Consider the following 19889-nt stretch of genomic DNA (forward strand, 5'->3'; position numbering starts at 1 on the left):
CTGGTCATACTGGATGTCGTAGTGGGAATGGTTTTGATGCTCAACTGGGTCAAGAAGGCTATTTTTTCTTGTGCAGAATTCATTAACGGTGCTTCTGTTGAAAATGTTTCATATTTGAATGCATAGCATTTTTAAGACAGACTTGCGTGCTGATTTATAGAGAGACTTCTTAAGTGGACGGTGTAGGGCCAATTTAGGAAAGCAGCAGAGTTCCACGGCTCAATATTTTATGGCGGACCTGTCGGTAAGGGGACATCAACACGCAAAGCAGCACAACAACGTACAATCCAGGGTTTAAAAAAATATCCTTTAATTGAGTGTATCTGAAAATTTGTTATGAAAATCCATGGAGAAGCAAACTTCAAACTGGAATTTATATACAATAAATTGGGGGGGGGGGGGGGGGGGGGGGGAACTTGGGTGCCAAATTTGGTCATGGGAATATTTTAATCATGTGGATCTGGGGCATTCAGTATTGAATGTTCACAATATCCAAAATATCAAATTCAGTAAATTTGCAGTTAACTTGGATTTGGTATTATCAAAAATACGAAACAGCAATTATGAAATATGTTACAATATTCTGTAGCTTCTACAGGGAATTAGCGCTGCATTACAAGTTACTGTTTGTGTTATTACTGTTAGTGACAATGTGAGACTATTCTAGAATCATAGAAATTGAACCCTGAGGCAGTGAATACACAGTAAAATTCTATTTTGAAAAGAGGTTTGTAAACACAATCCAATTGAAGATAAAACGTAGCCTTTCTGAAAAATTAAACATATAGTAAAAACAAGTTAGAATAGAATAATATTCAAGACAAAACTATTACATTTATATGTGAGGAAATAGAACCATTCAGTATAAAATAACATTAGAAAAATATACAGTGGGGAAAAGTTTTCAGAATCTGATACATACACGTTTCAATACATATGGTTGGAAATCATACATTTACTTAAACTGTTGTCAATTGGCCTTTGAGCCTGATGAACTGGTAGCACAAAGAACTGGGGAAAAGAAAAAAAAAAACACACCAAAAAAAAAAAAAAAAAAAAAAAAAAAACACAACTATCTTCACCCTGGTCAGGACTAGCGCTTATTGAAATTGGAAAGATGGAAATCATCTTAATGTTGATAAGCGGAAACACATTAACATAATAAACAGTTCTGAAAATGAATGGATGGATGGATTTTTGGTTTACAGCTCAGCAGAATGTGCCATGTAATGAAGAAGCAGTGTTTTACCAACAGGCATCTACTCCTTATCCAGTACATTAACTCAGGACACAACACAAAGGCAACAATGTCGATGAAACACCACGGTATCACAGACTATGAATGCATTTCAGATGACTGTACCGACAAAACAGGAGTTAATGTAGTTTAGTCCGATATTGATGTAGTTTGTATAAAATATATTACCAGCCTACCGAAAAATCTTTATACATAATATTTTGTCCAGCTTTAAATCAACCATTTAAAGAAGAAAAAAAAATTACACACAGATTAACGTATTACGCACATTTAAAAAATATATATGTATAAACACAAAGCTGTAACAAAGATAGCCATTTCAGTGAAAAGGATTATATACAACCATCATGTATTACATCTGTTAGAATATTAAAAAATACTTCAGCGACAAATACTTTGTTTCAGTTGAGATAAGCAGCAATGTAATTAGAATGTTTTCAAATTACACTGCTTTCAACTGCCAAACCAATAAATTACAGTTTGAAGAAAACTAAACATGGCCTTTTTTGAGCTATGAAAACAAAAATACGTTAAATATTTACAGTCAACTCCATATACTTTCCTAACCTAACTTATTCCTTCCCTTTGCTGAAGTGGAAACAAACTCCCAACTGAGTTTTATATTAATAAACAGAAAACTTGTGTGTTACAAAGGGTCTAACTGGTTGTGCCAATTTCACCTTTGACTGCAATGCACCTCCAATGCCTCTACTACCTGCTTTGAGACAACGGACACAACATATATGTAAATTACCTATATGCTTATCTAATTAAAGAGCAACTGAAATAATACGGTAGTGAGTTTAAAACAACCAGAAAGCCCAGCGTTAGGAAGTAACCACAAAGCAGAGCTTTAAAACAACCACACTGTGTCTGAGACACTGGGGAGTCTGGCATCCAGATACACAGTCAGTCAGTCAGTCAGTCAGTCAGTCAGTCAGTCATCGCCAGCAGTGACAGTGAAAGGACTAACAAAGCTACACTGAAAGGAATGAGGAGGAAGTTGCACTCACACACGGATATGACTGACTGACAGACACTTATCAAATGAACATTATTAATGAGGTTCATGGGTGTGGATCACATGCAATGGTATGTACTGTATAGAGCCTTTGACAAAACACTGAATCGTTTCCATTTATTCTCACTTCATATCCACACTCCAGGCAGTGCATAAAAAAAGCACTTCTTGCCTTACTTTCATGTGTTCTCATTATTTCCTGTTGCCACGGGTTCTCTGTCACACTCAAAAAATGGTCTCCAAATGCCTTTGACAGCCTTGCTCTTAAGGTAGCGCTGGATAACCTCCTGCATCCACAGCTTTAAGCATGAGGTTCGACGGCATTCTCGTCTACTTCCGTGGCAGCGAACAACCACAAATAGGGCACTGGACTGAAACAGAACGAAAACAGAGACTTGACAGCACACTTAACTTCTCTAACTGTTCAGTAGGCAGAGGGCAACAGATCTCCCAGCATTCAATGCCGCTCTGGCGCAAAGCTCTGTGTTACCATGGCATTGTTTGTAGCTGCCTTTTTCTGGGTATGATCTCGACACAAACGGAGGCATGAATGGAGGAACTCATTGTTCTTTACCAGACAGCAATAATTGCAATAAATTAAGAATCATCTTACAGTCACTGAAATGCAGTGCAGCGTATGAGCGTCCTAGCTTTCAACGAAGCCTTCACACATAAAAGGATAGAGAATGAAGGGATCGAAATGAAGCCAAAGGAGAGAATGTGGTCGTATTTACGTTACTCACATATAAAAGCACAACAGAAACCAATTTATAAAAAAGTATATAGATACACACACACACACGTATATACACAGCATACACATATTTACATACATGTTCTGAGAATATACTTTGCGTACTGCCTTAATGCAGACACGTCTGAAGTGTCAATACTAGCCGAACAATGGAAAATATGAGGAAAATGGTGATGCGGAAAGAAGGACACAGCTGGATGCAACATGTTTTGTTATACCCTCACACTAATCTACATACATATAAAACTACATTCTTCATTAAAATTTGCAAACCTCCTTTTGACTCAACGTTCCACCTTTGTTGAAGCTGGAGGAAGATTATTATGTGTGAGCTCCAGCTATTCGCCAATACTGCATCGTCTGCCTTATTTAGGTGCTTCCGTTCAGTGCCTCGATCACAGCAGAAGTTTGCCATTGCGGTGAATTTTGAGGATCTTCCCCAGCCTCTGCTTTGCCGTCGCCAGGCCCTTCTTTGGGCGCTTTCCTAAGAGACAAAAGGAGCGGGCTAAGCGTGTTTTGTAAGGTACTGTCCTGCAACATCTCCGGAGATCTGTTTAATCGGGTGGAAACTCCATGCCGACAAGGTAACTACACTACCTGCATTTCAGCCACTGTTCACATGTGCAACACGTCGACTAAGTTTGCTATTCGAGCTTTACCAACATGCTATGAAAAAAGTCTACGGGAAAGACTTAACAAAAGCTCCTTTACGGCACAGCAAGGTGACCAGCGTGAATATATCTGAGTAGATTTAACTCCAGCTTCAACATTTTTGGGCACAATACCACAATGGACCTCTAATTCCCACAACATTTGTTCTCTATTAGCTGGTTTGCGTGTTTGTACCTTGCCCTCCTGCAGCTCCCGCACTGCTGGCCCCTCCTGCTGGTGAAGTGGCTGAGGGAGAGTAACTGCTGCTATTCTGGGGGGAGAGAGAGGGCCTCCTGGTGCTCAGGAACACCCCGGGAGCCATAGCTGCAGTCCCTCGTGGACCCCCTTGACCAAAGGGGCCAGGCCCAGCGGTATACTCATGGTCCAAAAGGCTGGCGGGATAGCATTCCACCTTCCTCTCTTCTGGCACGCCGTCAGTGGGGGGGTCAGGGGGAAGAACAGGGGAGATGGGGGAAGGAACAGACTGGGCCTGGGGCTGGAGCACAACGGGGGCAGGGGGGCGCCTTTTCGTGTATTTTCTCTTTGTACTTTTCTGCTGCTCCTGGGAGAGAACAGAAAGATATGTGATAATTCTAGGTAATGCTGCAAATCACAAGTATTTTTGCATGCCACATCTATTGGTTCACCTGGTGTGCCAGCTTTGCAGCAGCAGCAGCAAGCCCCGTTTCCACAGACGCCACCCTCGTTCCCTCCCTCACCGGACGCTCCTGTTTTGGTAGGGTGGGCGTGACGCGGGCTGCGGAGAGGGGGCCGATAAGATGAGGCTCGGTTTGAGCAGCGTAGAATGAAGAGCAGGGACAAGAACTCTAAACACTAATAGACGAAAATAGAGAAAACTACCAGGAACAAGATCAGAAGGAAGGGTGGGCAGCCCCTAGAACTTGGACCCCCAGAGGTTTTATTTCTCCCTTGAGTTTCTTTTTTTGTTCTTTTCCTCCATGGCCAGTAGGCATACTTATAGGGTTAATAACTGCATGGATAATTATTCCTTTGGTATACAGTCAACTATCCTATTTGTTTGTCTTATCTCTTTGTTCAGCGCTCTGACACTGAGTGGGAGGAGTGCTCTAAAAAAAATAAATTAATTAAAATCAGAAGTCAGGTACCTTTGGGATTCCAAGGCATGTCATCAGAGTTCCTCTTCCTCTTCATCTTTGATTTAAGTGCTTGGTCCTCCTCATCAGATTCCAGCGAAGGGTAGACTAAGATAAAGATGTTGGTTACAGAAGTGACATATCAGTGAGTACATTCTGAGTGAATGCAGCAAGACAGACACACTCTGCCACATTAGTAAAACTGCTGACCTATTTACATATTTACATCTTTCAGTACCTGCAGGTGAGCCGTAAACAACGTGTAACAGCACGCATTGCATTGTATTCACCGTAATCCGAATCCTTGAAACAGGTGCCCAGTGTTTCTTGCTCATCTGGACTCTCGTCCTCATCCTCTCCTAGGTGTCGGGCTGGGCGCTTGATTGGACGTTTCCCTGGACGCTGGATAGTGTTTTTCTTTTCAGAGCTCCTCCCACCTTTCTGAGCCTTGCTTCCACACCAAGATGCTCCTCCCTCACTCTTGTCTCGTTGTTTGCCAACTTCCTTCCCTGGACTTATCGAGACGGAAAGTGAGGAAGACGAGGAGGGGGACGAAGGCGGGTTGGCCATAGAAAGCATTCCTTGGATGGCATCCCTGGTGCTGGGTGAGGCTGGGGCTTCCTCGCTATTGGAAAGGTTCAGAAAAACTTATTGAAAATCAGCACCTGCCACTGCTGGGAGTCTGGAAGTGTATCCTCTGATTATTCTAAGTTGTTTTTTGAGAAAACGGACCTGGAGACACAAAGATCATTTAACAGCTTTCCCGTCTGTGCAGTTGGATGTTATCAAGGTCTTGAGCAGAAGTTCTACGCTTAGTCAAGATAATTTTCCATAGTCATTTTTTAAATCTTTTTTTTGGATACTAACAGAGGTACTAGTATCTGAACAGCATAGCTAGTCACTGTTTTCTAGCAAATCAATTGCATCCATTCACATCTGTACTTTGTTAAAATCGAAAGGTGCGATATTACAGCAGTTTGCTGCAAAGAGGACTGGAACAGGAGCAAGAATGAGTGGAGGACGCTTGGTGTGTACCTGAGGCCGGAGTCCAGGCCAGCTACCTGTTTGCTGGCCTTTAGCAGGTCCAGAATCCCCCCAGCTCCCCCTTTCATGCCAGACACGGTCAGCGAGTCCTCATCCGTAGTGTAGTCCTCCTAGACAGAAGAACAAATATCAGCAGGGAGACATACCGACTGCAGAACCTAAGGTACATCAGGGCTGTTCAAATTTCATAGCCCCGGAGAGCCTATTCCAAAATGTTTTTTCTTCAGCCAGCGAACCACCTGGTTCGCGTCAGTCAAGAGTCATCTTGATTGAACATACTTAACTCTTGGAACAGACATAACACACACACTATATTGTGAGACACGAGAACAACAAGCAACGTGTCAGCAGTGAACACTATATAAACATTAAGTAATATTAATATATTCCTACTAAATACTGAGAACACAGTGCACAGAATAAATAATGAGAATGTGTTTAAAAAAGGTAACATGAGAGCAAAAAGACAAAGCTTACCTCAATGTCAAAGTCGACCTCCCCTGGCTCACGGATTCTGTTGGGGTCAGAGCAAGGCTTGGCCCGGGGGAGTTTCCTCGGAAGACCTGTGGGGGATTAAGGTACAGGCAAATATTAATGTAGAAAACACACATCCATGTGTGAGTATAAAAATGAGAGCAGAGTACACATAGTGTAGTCAAATACCTCACAAACGTAGATCATTTCAAAGTGACATAACAACGAAGTTCCAGCAATAATGAAGGTTTAAAACCACATTTACATCGAGAGCATTTAGTCGAACATTTTTGTTATTACTGTTCAATGCTCACAGCATTCACGGTATTTGTGGAAGGTATGGTAAAGAGGAATCTGACTAAAATTTGAATATTCCACTTTTAAAGAATAAAAAAGGAAATCATGGATATTAATGAAAGAATCTATATTTTTCAGTTCAAACTTCCTCAGCACCAGTGAAGTCGTCAGTTTTTGTGTACAAAGTACACACCGACAAAAATACTAACCCAGTTTCTGGCGGCTACTGACAATGACGACTGAATGACTTTATAGGTCAGAGTGCCTCCTGAGCTTCCCCCCCGCCCACACTACTGAGACATGTGAATACCGTAAATAGCATACATATTTTTTTTTCTTTTGGGGAAGGTCCCTACCAGTTATCTTCTTTTTGTTCAGTGCCTTGCGCCGAGGGGGCGGAGTCTCGTCAATCTGCAGCTCATCCTCAGAGTCGAAATCGGAGAGAGTCGCACTGCTCATACTGTGGAGCTGGCCAGTCAAGGGCTGAAACTGGGCTATGCTGCATGTTTCTCCACCATCTGCAGGCCCACCATCCTTTCTAAGAATAGAATATAAAGAAGGAAACCAAAGAATAAACAAACAGAACAATTTACACTGGAGAAGTGGAATACAAGAAAGTGGGGAAAAAAGACTAAATACTATGATGTAGCACAGGTAGAATGCCCTTCTTCTTTATACCCTCCTTTTCTCTTTCTTACCCTAGTACTTTTCCGTTGGTCAAGACCAGTTTCAGTTTGCTCTTTTTAAGTTTCCCTTTGGGGTCATCAGGAATTTCCAGCTGTAAATTGGGTAAAGGATCAGAGCGCATTTTAGCTTGTGTTTCTCTTCTCTCTGTCATCGACCCAAAACCTCTTAACACTGTTAGAGAACCTTCCATCAGTGCATGTCTAACCTCACTGGACGTGGTTTGAATAAGGTGCAGATGTTGCTACCTTGTTTTTGCCCTTGTTTCCAGGCTGGAGCTTCTTCAGTGTGTGTTTGGTGTGAATCTCTAGCAGATCAAGCTCTCCTGAACCAGCCTTTATCCGGCTCTCTTTGTCTTTTTTGCCTTTACTCCTCACTCCTACAGGCTTTTCTTTGGGTTTAGGGCCTCTCTTTCTCCCAGGTGGACGGCCAGGAGCATGAGGTGCAGTCAGCGGGGCACTCTGGTGGGATGAGGATAGCCCTTTGGAGACCCCAAGAGTGACCCCTGTCTTACTCAAGTTCTGCTGAAAGACATCCTGTACAAGGTTTTGAAAGACAGACAACAAGAGAATTCATTCAAAGAATTCATTCAAAAACTTAGGATGAGGCAGCCATGCTGAATAAACATTCTTTAAAAAAGCTTTTACAGTACAATAATAGTAACAATACAGTACTAAGTAGTAACAGTAATAAAACAAGTAAAATATTTATTTTTTTCCCTGAGAAAACTTTCTTATTCTAAGTAAATTACCAAGTAGTACAAAAGCATAACAGCACGGTGGAGAATGATCTTATTACAGCTGTGGGTACAGTAGTAGAGTCCACACAATAAATACAAGTGTTTCTCTGAAAATCTCTAAATACTTCACATGGACAAAAACATCACAAAACCCAAAGCATAATTTAATACTTAATTGAATGCTTTCAGCAGCTTGACAATAGTTTATCCCTATGACCACAGAGCGCAAGTGGAGGGCAAATCGAGGCAGAACCCACCTGACTCCCTCGCTCTCTGCCCTCCACCAGGCGGATCTCCTTAGTCAGGTCCTTAACAAGCTGCTGGGTGTTAATGGTCTCAGGAATCTCATCCTCATGTTCAGCCAGGGCCTGCAACGTAGAGCACCGCATGACCAGTGGCATGACTTCTTTAATCAAGGCAGAAGGATGGTGTGAAGGAGGATTGACGAGGAGGTTCATTAGCAATTGTGACAAAAGGGTACGCAGTACGGTGAGAGTGTCTGCACCTCTTTGCGTGTCCAGCTACGGAAGGCGTTGCTGAGAGCCTTGGCTCCCTGGACCAGGTATGTCGCAGGGTGTCTGCGGTTCTCTCGGAGGCCTGCGGAGCGAAATGAATGCTCAAATCAAGGTAGCAATCTGTGTGCTCTGAACCAAATGTCTTCATTACGACATTGCGCCCAGAGTCTGAACACTGCTTTTCATCACCGTGTCTCACCTCTGAATGTGTCAAGCAGGTGCTTGCCAACGTACCAGCACACCGTCTCAAAATTGGGGAACTTGAAGAGTCCTGTTGTATTCAGTCTCTTTTCTATCTCATAGGCTCTGAATGTTCAGAGACGATATAAGGAGATGAGAGCCAATCACTCTGTTACCGTTTTTATTATTATAAAGTAAAAACAATCAAAAAAAAAAAAACATTAAAAATTACAACCTCTCAAAAACTTGACAACTCCTTTGGTGCTTCTTACCGCAGCTGCATATCAATGTTGAGACTGTGGAGGAAATTCCCGCCGAAGGCCAGGCAGTCCACAGGCGTGAGCACAGCATGGATCCACCCTACACCAGACAGACACCGCCCTGTTGTACCTGGACTGCCACACGCTACACATTCCTCTGTTTCACAGTAAACTCACCCATCTCTCACACAACACAGCTACCTTGTTACATTAACTCAGCCTGTTAGGTGAATTCATGTTTTGAGAGGCTTAAATTACCACTATTCATTGTGATTAAAACAAAAACAGTTCCTGAACATACAGTAAATCACCTAAAAGTAAAATTATGGATGGCAATAACAACATATAGCATTTGTATCAAAAATAATTTGTTCTAGCTCATCTTATAACGTTATATTTTTGTTTATCAATTAATCCAACCATCCATCATTAATACTTGTTGCCCAGCGCAGGGTCACATTGGCCCTACGTGTACCCTGCAAGCATAAGAGTATTCAAACTATAAAAGCTGTTCATACAGTTTAAATAACTGAGTTAGTAGTCACAAGACAGTTAGTAAAGGTCTCACACTGGAGGGTCCTGCTCTTCCCTGTGCAATATGTCACACCCCTCATGCCACATGCATTAAGGAATGGTTGTGACAAGTTCAGGCTGTAAATGTGATAGCGAGTAGTTCTCCCATGATGCAATGCACCAAGCATGGTAAAGGTTCGGTGCATGGTTAAATTGATTTTTGTTAATTTTCTAAAATCTTCCTTGTTTACTTTGCTGTCGTTGCACTAAATGACTGCCCTGAACCCTTAACCAGTGATAGGAACGGTGTTGTCAGGAATTAACAACATAAGACTGACTACGTGTGGAATGAGTATTGCAACTTTGTCAGGACTGCATGAAGGACATTATAGGGAAGCGGAATGACTGAAATATGTAAAAAATGCCATTGTGCTGAATGATCATGCTGATCATGCTGTTGTATGAACAATGGGTATACTGTGTATTTTCATTATCTGCTGTTTCAAGTGTTTCATTGAACAGGACCCTATGTCAGGGCTGAGTGTACCTGTACAACACATCTGATGCTGTGACATACATACTGCTTTATACATACATCTAACATTTCCTTTCTATGTTACTGTTCCTTAAGCTAGCCAGGGTATTTTACCATCCATTTTCATACAGTTAAAAACATAGGAAAAGATCTGTAAACATATCAACAAAACGATAAGAACCTGTGGGTATGAAGAGGGTGTTTCCCTGCTTCACAGCGCACTTGTAGCACATGTCCACCTGGTCGCCGAAGAAGAGCTCGTTCTTGTTGGAAGAGGAGCTCCACCGCTCAAACAGGGCCAAGTTAGCTGGGCTGGGTCTGATCAGGTAGAAGATCTTCTCACCCTGCACAGCAGATGCTTTGTGAGAGATCACCTTTTTCCTCCTCGCTGAAGGACAACTACATGTATGATGTACCCACACGAGTATTTATAAATCCCTCACCACATCTGTCACACAACTACCCTCCAACCAGTGCTATGCATGTCTCACGTCACATTGCACTTATTCTGACATCCATGTGTTAATCCTCCTTTTCTCATCCACCTGCTAATAGTCTCACTTTTGCTAAAGTATTTTTGAGCAAAATCCTTATCCATAACTGCTCTAGTAAAGATACCTGATCATATAACAGGTCAAATACTGTAAGATGCTCTGGGTAAATGTCAGCTAAGCAAGTTAACAAGTCTTCCCTTTGCGTCACCCTCACCCGAAGTACGTGGTACCACACAGAGGTCCCCCCAAAGTCAATGTGGAAGTCTGTGTAGCTGTCCTTGACGCCCATCAGGCAATATTTCTGCACACTGGGCCTTTCAAAGACAGACTCCTCTGGCCAGAGGTTCTCCACCCAGGAAAGTTTCCGCACAATCTTGGGGGTCTCCACCAGGTTAGACAGCCTGCAGTCCATTATCCACAAGTGAAGAGAAATCAGCAATAAATTCAACCATCGTTTTCATGTAATGTGCACATTTGTCAAAAGGCTATTGTAACAAATTCAATAACAGCTGAATGATTTTTTTTTAAATTAATTTATCACTTCAGAAAATAAATTTTGAACTATGAAAATAAAATTAGATTAAATTCAATGGGCTCCTTTGCAATCAAACTTAGAATTACATAAGAAATTTCATTTTAAATCAGGGAAATATAAATGGATTGGAAGGAAAGATGGCTGAAGCCCTTCATAAACTGTTCAGAAGACAGAAGAGCGAGGTTAATCATTTTCAGTTCAGCAGACAGTGTAGTGGTTAGATTTACACTCTGAACACCCAGATTCAGATCCCACCACCTGTTGCTATACCCCTGATCATGACACTTACTCTGAATTGCTCCAGGAAAAATTACCTTGCTGTATAACTGGGTAAATCACTGTAAGCAGCTTAACATTCTAAGACGTTTTGGAGAAAAATGTCAGATGAATTAATGAAAAAATAAATTTAGAGAACAAAAATGGTTTCCAAGGTTAATAGTGCCCTGACTACAGGCTCACATTTCTGGTGCATGAGCCTCAGTGAGTCTCATCCAGTGAGACACAAGACCCGCATGGCACACCTGGTCTCTGAGAACTCCAGGCTGACGACACTGAGCACTCGGTCTCGGTTGGGGCTGTTGTAATATTCTATGAACTCCCCCAAGTGCATCTTCACGTCTGCCTGGTGGCACACATCTATCACGTCAATCACCTTGTCGCCACCTATGCAGAGACACAGATAACACAATTTTATATACACAGATAGGACTGTACAAGTGTTTACATTTACATTTATTCATTTAGCAGACGCTTTTCTCCAAAGCAACATACATCTCATAGAGAATACAATTTGTGCATTACCTTAGGAGAAAGACGTAGCTGCAGATGTGTGATTCTTAAGTACAGCAAGTTTGTTTCTTTCACCATATGTACCGGCACTGATCACACAAGTAGCTGCATAAAACTTTACCAGAATATCGCTGATTCCTAATCAGCTTCCTAGTAGTTTTTTTTTTTTTTAAGTGTTAATTGTATTGGATTATATTAGTTGTATTTTTCCCGAAAGAGGTCAAAAGAAAAAAAAAAAAAAAAAAAACCCCAATATACACATCATCTTAATGTATTTAGAACTATAAACACGTTTGCAAAAATGTTTACACTGTTCCAAATGACACAAATCGACATGAAACACACAAATGACACAACGATGGTGTTCGAACATTTTTGCAAATATACTGAATGGTTATAAAGAAGAAAATGCCACTTAAGTAAATCTGGCCTTCTTTATTTGACATTTTAAAACTCACTCAGAATTGGACCACCTCTGACCCAACTGCTAATATTGGAGCAGGCAAATCCAAAACAATTTTAATTATCTGGACATAATGAAGAACTTATCTTACAATATTGAGATGTTTAATTCAGAGCTCATCCCTTTAGAGTAACTTGTACAGCCACAGCAGACTGCTGTTGAAAGAACTGGGTGGTAAATGCCAATTACAATAAAGTGTTTTTTTTTTTTTTTTTAAATAAAGAGCTTGTAAAATAGCTTCACAAAAAATGCCACCCATTTGATTTTGCATTATAAAGCCATGTTTTTAGTCAAATGTAGTGGACTATATGAACCATCTGGTGCTGTAGCTTAAAAATCTACATCATGTACTGAGCTTGCGGTTCAGAATGGTAAGAGTCTGTTGTGTCTACGTAAATGCAATACCAGCTTGATAGGCTGCATCGTTTTCCACATAAACTGGGCACTCGAAAGGAGATAGCTCGGACACCTTGGATGGTTCCTAGGAGCTACGGTGGCCGTGCTCACCTATGTAATGCTCAACATCCGAGACGGTGAAAGACGGAGGGGGAAGGCTCATGCCTAGCCCGTCCTTCCTCAGTACCAACACGGGAACACTGAAGGAGCGCTCTTCCAGGAAGTCTACAGTCAGCTGGGCTCCGCTGGGCTTTAGCAGCACCTCATCGGCACTGAAACACAAACACAGAAGAGGTTCTGTTGCTTTTGGGGCACAGATTGAACGGTTTTTCCCTGAGCAAAGTCGACACCTAGAGCGGTGGAGATGACGTGGGGCAGCAGAAGATACCTCGGGAAGGTGCGCCCTCGGAGCTCCCGCACAAACTGCGAACTGCCCGTCTTGATGGGACGACTGGCTTGCCTTGCCCCTCCTGCTGCGTCAGCCTGTTTCTGAGCACCCCGCCGCTTGCGCACTAAGGGTTGCACAGAAGACAGTGAAAACACTCAGCGGCTCTCGAAAAAAATACTCTGGTAGCGAAAGCTGGATAAATGAAGACAAAGCAAGCGGGAAATCAGGAAAAACATGCGGAACACACAAAAAAAAAAAAAAAAACGGAAAGGACTACATGAAGACAGACACTTACTGATGGAGGGACCATGTGTCACTTGACAGTTGGGGCAGTGATACTGGTCAATTTCTGCAGCTTTCTCCTCCTCGACACCCACACAACTACAGGAGGACACCAACAACTTACACAACGTTTCCAATTATTTAAAGTATATCCACTCACAGTAATCGTGTTAAACATTATTCATTACCGCAGCTGCTAGAAAACCAAAGGCTCTGAACACAACTGAATTTATTCACATTTTATTAACAACGTACAAACTGATACTGTGAAGTTACCTTCCGTGGAACCAATCCTGGCACACGTCACACTCAATCATGAAGCGGGTGACATCGTAGGGCAGCCTGCACAGGCAGTACACGGGCACCGACGCCATACTGGGAGGAGCGGTGCAGGGGGGACAAACACGCGCGTACGCGCGCACACTTTGCTCGGCTGATCGGACGAACGCGGTGCAGTGCCGTGCGGACCAAGAGCAGGGCGAGACTCGGCTCTGTCTCGCGGCCCTTCACTGCGCAGATGGGGGCCTTCTGTCCTGCGGGTGTACGCCGTCACACAGCGGCGCCATACAACCTGGTGTCAAGCGGGCTTCGGCGACGAGAGAGGAGTCAAGCAGGCCACGCTGTGCTGACCATGGCCTGCTGCTGTCTCTTGGGAGGTGAACTGAAACAAAACAAAACATGACGCATAAAATAAGCACTTAACTTTCAGGGACAAACTAAGGCAGCAGGAAGGAATGAAAAAAGAAACAAGTAGCAAAGTTGAACGCATATTCAGCAGGTGGCACCCACAAACCAAGCCCAAGATAAGCAACGAACGCATTAATAAAGCCACATAAAACTCATCTATTAAGAAGAGCACAGCTGTATTGTTGCGGGTAGCTCTTTTTTTTTTTTTTTTTCCGCACCCGCACCCCGAGGGCCACAACAAGTGCGCGTCTCGGTCAGACACGCGCAGCATTTTCGGAGTAGCGTGTTTGTTCTAATTCGCTGAGCAGTCGCGTGCGCCTCACGTCACGCGACTTCCAGGCGCTCGCTCCCGCGGACGTGGCGTCCTGCCGGAGGCTCAGGAGCGCGGAGGCACGTGGAGCGCCGCGCGGCAGCTCGTGGCCCCCCTCGCGGCTCCGTCGCCGTCACCGCTCAGTCAGGCAGCGGACACCCCGGGACGGCGCTGCCGCGTCCCCGCCCGCGCTGCAGCCGCCTCACGGTTTCTCCCGAGCGGATGAAAAGGAGTGGCCTGCTTGCTGTGGTGTGGAGGAGCTTTTCTCATTTCTGTGGCTGTGGACAGGATGTCGCACGCTGAGCACTACCCTCCCCTCTGTGTCTTTAACACAGCGTTTGTCGGCACGACGAGCTCTGGGTTGTGGTAGTATGCTTGAGTTGTGATCGCTTCAGTTCACACACCTGCACATACTTTATTAATTCGACCTGGTAAACGTCTCTCTTTCTGCTGTCTGTCGAATAATATGTTTTGATGACGAAATAAAGTGATGCGCAAATCTGGTGTCTCGGCAGATGTTTTTAGCATAGCGCTAGCTGGACAGCTCAGCTGGCTGCTTCACACATGACAAGTAAACACCTTTCTTTTCCACTTTGGCGTCTCACTCTTAATTCACTTCACACTGCTCAAGATTAAAGAGATGATACGGACTTTCGCTGGTTGAATTAATGAGGTAATTCGATTACACCGCACAGCGAGGCTCACCGGGTCCAAAGTGGCGCCAGTGGCGGAAAGTGAAGCGCTCTCAGTCCCTCTTGGTGTCACTCGAAGCCGAGGTCTCACCGCGGCCTAAAGCAAAGAATGCAAATTATTTCAAAACAACTGAAGGTGAGATTTTCCCGACTGCATATTCTGTTGAATGGAGTCCAGGCACTTTTGGATTCATGAGCCCGATTATTAAAGGGCGAAAAAATCCGCTTTTGAACCCCTACAAATGATGATAAATAGTACGAAGACGGAGCGGTGCGCGACTGCAACCCCTCGTAGGTCCGACCGGAGACGGACTGTCAGCAGCCGGGGAACAATAAAGTTGGTTCGCGTACAGCGCGGGCCTGACTGCCTGAATCCGCGCCACGAAACACTGGCAAAGAGCGGGTGCGCAAACATGTACGTATCCACATGATGCTCCTTTCCTTTCGCACTGCTCTGACCTCGTTTTTACACCAGCAGCAGGCGCCGTGTTCGGCGCACATGTGCGTTTAAAGCCGGTTTGCTGTAGTCGGGCGTTAGCTGGCCTGTTCGGACAGCGCTTACTTAGCCGGGGTGCCAGAGAGTCGCTCACTGCAGGTCCGGTTCACCTTCACAGTGTTTACCCTGCTGTTTTTACTCTACCTCTCGTAACTTTCTACCTTTTTTCCTTTTCCTTCTGATTCATTTACATATTTCATCATGATTCATGGTCATCACTCAATCCAGGCTGTTGGGTTCTTCATTTAACTGTCAGTAGAGCTTATTAATGCTGACTGCTACAGCATCACGTCGTTAAATGCTAATGCTGGAAATAAAATGAAATTATGCTTGAGAAAGTTTGTATAAGACGTGATACTGATTTTTCGCGACGCCCAAAGTAACGGTTCAGCGTCACTTTATTACAGGACACGTTTGCACCTCTTTCACACGGTAAGTGCTGTAGGGACGATGAACACGTGACGTGTTGTTCTTCCAGAATGTTCTGTCCTCCACTTGTCCTCAGTGTGGAAAGTGTGTCCAACGCTGCTGTGCTCGAGTCCATCCGTGTGGATGCTGGTTGTCCGGTTCTTTCCATTCCAGCATTTCAAAGAATTAGTGTTTTTTGAGAGAATCCAGTCTTCTCATGATGTGTCGAAAGCACAGTGACCTCAACGTCAACATTTGTCCCTCCATCGAGAGAGTCTGGCTTGAGTCATGGACCTGAGATCCAGTTCTTTGTTTTCCTTGCGGTCCATGGTATCCTTAGGTGTCCTCAAGTCCTCTCCTGAACCACGGTTTTTAAGTTTGCCTCTCCTGCTTTTTCAGCGTTCACCCTCCGCATCCACATAGTGGCACTGAAAAGTATCTTTGCCTGAATAGTTCAAATCTTTGGTGTAATGGACATTTTTCAGCTTTGAATAAATTGGGGGAAAAAAATCACTGTGTACTAAGTTAATGTAACTTAATTTTATACGATGTATGTAAATCTATAGTTATTAATTAAAAGAAAAGTTATGGTTGCGATCAGGGGTGCCGAACCTTGTTTAGCCGAGAGCTAAAAGCATTAATGTTTACGGTATTGATATGTAAAAATCATAGTGACATACTAAAATTTAAATTTATAAAAAAAAAAAAGGTAAATATTCTATTGAGTGCAGTGTGTATTCAGGTATGTCTTACTATATTAGTGATTTAGTAGTATTTACAGTAGCTATGTATGGATGGGACAGCTGGTAGTGTATAGTTATTGCTTTTGGAGTCAAAGGTTGCAGGTTTGATTCCCACCTCTGGCTGTAGTACCCTTGAACAAGGTACTTACCCTAAATTCCTCTAGTAAAAAAATAACCCAGTGGTATAAATGGGTAAATAATTGTAAATATTTTAATATTGTAAGTCACCTTGGAGAAAAGCATTAACTAAATGAAAAAATTTAGATATAGTACATGTTTAATACTGGATTTCTCCCACCCTACTCAGTAGGCCCATAACCTTGGCAGTTATTTCTAACTTTCTTCCCTAAGGAGGGATGGACTGAAAACCTAAGACAAAAAATGACTAAAATATAAGGGGGACCATACAAGAGAGGAGGAAATACATATATTTTTATTTATTAGATGCTTTTTTTTTTCCCCAAAGCGACTTCCAATGAACTCTATGTAGTGTTACCAGCCCACATACCTTATTCACTAAGGTGACTTACACTGCTAGTACTGTACACTACTTACAATGGGTCACTCATCCATATATCAGTGGAACACACACACTCTCTCTGTCACTCATTCTACGGGTGAACCTGAACAGCATGTCTTTGGACTGTGAGAGGAAACCAGAGCACCCAGAGGAACCCCACATAGAGACAGGGAGAACATGCAAACTCCACACAGACTGAGCGGGGATCAAACCCACGTCGTCTCGCACCACCCAGGCGCTGTGAGACAACAGTAAATAAACCAAGATAAGGAGGAAACGCAGGTGGTGTTAACAAGGCCTTTGTAAAATGGTGGGGGCAGAAGTGTAGACAATTGTATGCTCCATCTGCTCAGAATACCATTATTCCTCAAATACAGACACATGACCATTCCTTATATGAATCAAAGGGGATTTGTAGTATAATATATGAATTCCGTGAGGGACCACAATGTCTCCTTCCCTTTACCTGTCCTTTTCTGTAGTAACTACACAGCAACTACTACATTAGTTTTATTACTGCATCTGTGCTGTATTACAGCCCTATTTGAAACTTTTGAGAAGGAGAAAGCAAGAAAGCTGACAGCCTTGACAAGGATATGAATGAATGAATGAATGAATGACCTGGTACCTAAATTATCCCAAAGGAAATTGCATGAGGGTACAGAAAAATATATACAACAATATAGTGAGAGAAAAATGTCAACGTGAGAAATGTGGTACATGGAGCACATGAGCCCCCCACACCCCCCCCCCCATCTGCATTCTATTGCTGTCAGCTCCTCTGCCCTGATCTGGAATAGAGAAGAAGTGGTGATGTCCATGTGACTCCACGTTGCTAAAATGGTGCGACTCTTGTGCTAAACATCCGTGAACTTAAAAAAATATATTAAACCGTTCACATTATTCTAGATGTCTCACTTCAAAAAAGAACTGTTGTGTTGTTTGGGGCAGCTGGTAATGTAGTGGTTTGCTCTACTGCCTTGGGATGCAAAAGATGAGAGGTTCAAGTCTCACCTCCAGCTGCAGTACCCTTGAGCAAGGTATTAACCCTGAATTGCTTCGGTAAAACTCTTTAGCTCTGTAAACAGTAAATAATTGTGAGTTGCTTTGGAGAAAAGCATCAGATAGATGTATTAATAGAGCAATTTTTGAGCTGAGCCGAGATGAGAAACAGCAGGCCAAGAACAATAAACAATAAACAGAGCATACTAATGATCCTATGTGCTTTACTTTTTGACAAATGGATGGAGCAGTGAAATGTCAGTGACCTTTCTTTCAATGCTTTCAAAAAACCATCCTTGGCAGCTATTTAAAGCTCAGGCTGCGTCACAGGCTAACCGTGAACGTCAGAGACAGCACGTTCGCAGAGCATCCTTTTAACGGCGCCCTTTTTACGCATCTCTCATTTGGATTTAAATTTAATTAGTTTTTGCAGTAAGAGAAGATGTGAGCACCTTCATTACTACAGTAGGAGTGGGATTACAACCCGGGATCTTCACATCAATATGTGACACATTCATCGTAGGGGGAAAAGGAACACGGAAATAATTGTATAATAAACTGACATTTATTGATTTGTTGTTACTGCGACTGCGCTGAAGAAAAAATGCTGGGAAAAGAAAAAAACTTGTGATAAAGTAGCCAGTCACAGTGCAGTTCTCACCATTATTTACCGGAATTTCACATTACTTTAGTTTAGGTCGCTAAACTCACTCACTGACACAAACAATATTCATTTAACCACAGACGAAGATGCGTTTCACCACCATGTACTTGTAAAAAACATTGCTAATGACTCTTATAGTTTATATTTACTGATGTATTCAATTATGTTTACTTTTGACCAGTCAGCTGTCAGTGAGTGTAGTTTATACACGTCATGATTTACAAGTATGTCTTCTACTAAAGTGGTGTACTACTGTGTTTGTCATTTACTTCATTACTTCTCTGTAACCTTGTATAAGAAAAAAATGTTACTGTATGGCGGTGTATTTGAGCACAACGCCTGTTTGTGTTGTTACAGAAGTAAAATACTGTAAATTAAATCCAGTCCGTAACTCCTTCGCTCACTTACGTTATCGTGGATGTGAAGAAAAAGCGTCAGCACGCATGCGCCATCTTGGCAGTCTCCCGGACAAACGGGAGGGGGCCAAGGGAAGCAGAGAATGATGGGAAATGTATTTCCCAGCGCTTTCCTTCAACATCCGGGAACAGACATGATCCGTTCACATGAACGTCAGTTTGTTATAATCAGTTCAAAAAGTTAAACGCCATGTTAGAATAATTTATATAGTTAATACAGAGCATTATGATGAAATAGTTTTGAGAAATAAATTCTCATGACCACTATCCATCAAGAGAAGATAAAGTCAGATGTGAAAACACAATGGTCTCGTCACTCAAACTGATGCCGTGATCCCTGAGGCCTGTCAATTGTACGCACGCTCACTGCAGATAGAATTGAGAGGGGAAAAAAAGAATTCAGAGCAACTTGTTTTCCAGTTTTAGGTGGAGTTTGTTACTCAAATAGCTCTGATCAACTGTTGAACTATATGCCACAGAAAAAAAAGCATGTAACACAAGGGGAAATTGTCCAGTTATGGTTAGTCCATGTGAACATCTAGTGACCACTATCTACAACCTTCT

General features: G+C 42.8%; 1 protein-coding gene across 5 annotated transcripts; it reads right to left on the reverse strand.

Moving 5' to 3' along the window:
• Positions 1–2194: 2194 nt before the first annotated feature.
• On the reverse strand, positions 2195–19334 carry LOC108939360 (histone lysine demethylase PHF8-like). Of its 5 annotated transcripts, none has more exons than XR_001966505.1 (23): positions 15090–15623; positions 13664–14048; positions 13401–13486; positions 13106–13229; positions 12829–12989; positions 11591–11732; positions 10749–10935; positions 10222–10384; positions 9005–9092; positions 8752–8858; positions 8543–8634; positions 8295–8405; positions 7547–7834; positions 7313–7392; positions 6971–7152; positions 6321–6406; positions 5835–5953; positions 5090–5424; positions 4812–4907; positions 4332–4441; positions 3880–4246; positions 3307–3517; positions 2195–2650 (listed from the first exon to the last, which is right to left on the reverse strand). XR_001966505.1 is itself a non-coding variant. In XM_029246278.1 (23 exons), the coding sequence occupies exons 3-23, from the start codon at positions 13759–13761 to the stop codon at positions 3429–3431; spliced, it is 3111 nt and encodes a 1036-aa protein (XP_029102111.1). In that variant the 5' UTR covers positions 13762–14048; positions 15090–15173; positions 19318–19334; the 3' UTR covers positions 2195–3428. The 5 variants fall into 5 exon arrangements, 4 of the variants coding, with proteins under 4 accessions (XP_029102111.1, XP_018616156.1, XP_018616155.1 ...); XM_029246278.1 differs by adding an exon at positions 19318–19334 and having other exon boundaries at positions 2195–3517; positions 15090–15173; XM_018760640.1 differs by adding an exon at positions 15734–15950 and having other exon boundaries at positions 2195–3517; positions 15090–15173.
• Between the last annotated feature and the right edge of the window lie 555 nt (positions 19335–19889).

Source organism: Scleropages formosus, chromosome 19, assembly GCF_900964775.1.
Source record: "Scleropages formosus chromosome 19, fSclFor1.1, whole genome shotgun sequence".
NCBI classification, from domain to species: domain Eukaryota; kingdom Metazoa; phylum Chordata; class Actinopteri; order Osteoglossiformes; family Osteoglossidae; genus Scleropages; species Scleropages formosus.

Coding starts and splice junctions, on each gene's coding strand:
- LOC108939360 (XM_029246278.1), bottom strand. CDS start 13,761: ATGGCGTCGGTGCCCGTGTACTGCCTGTGCAGGCTGCCCTACGATGTC. Junction 12,990..13,105: donor CGAGGGCGCACCTTCCCGAG/GTATCTTCTGCT, acceptor TTTGTGTTTCAG/TGCCGATGAGGTGCTGCTAA. Junction 7,835..8,294: donor GCAGAGAGCGAGGGAGTCAG/GTGGGTTCTGCC, acceptor AACCTTGTACAG/GATGTCTTTCAGCAGAACTT.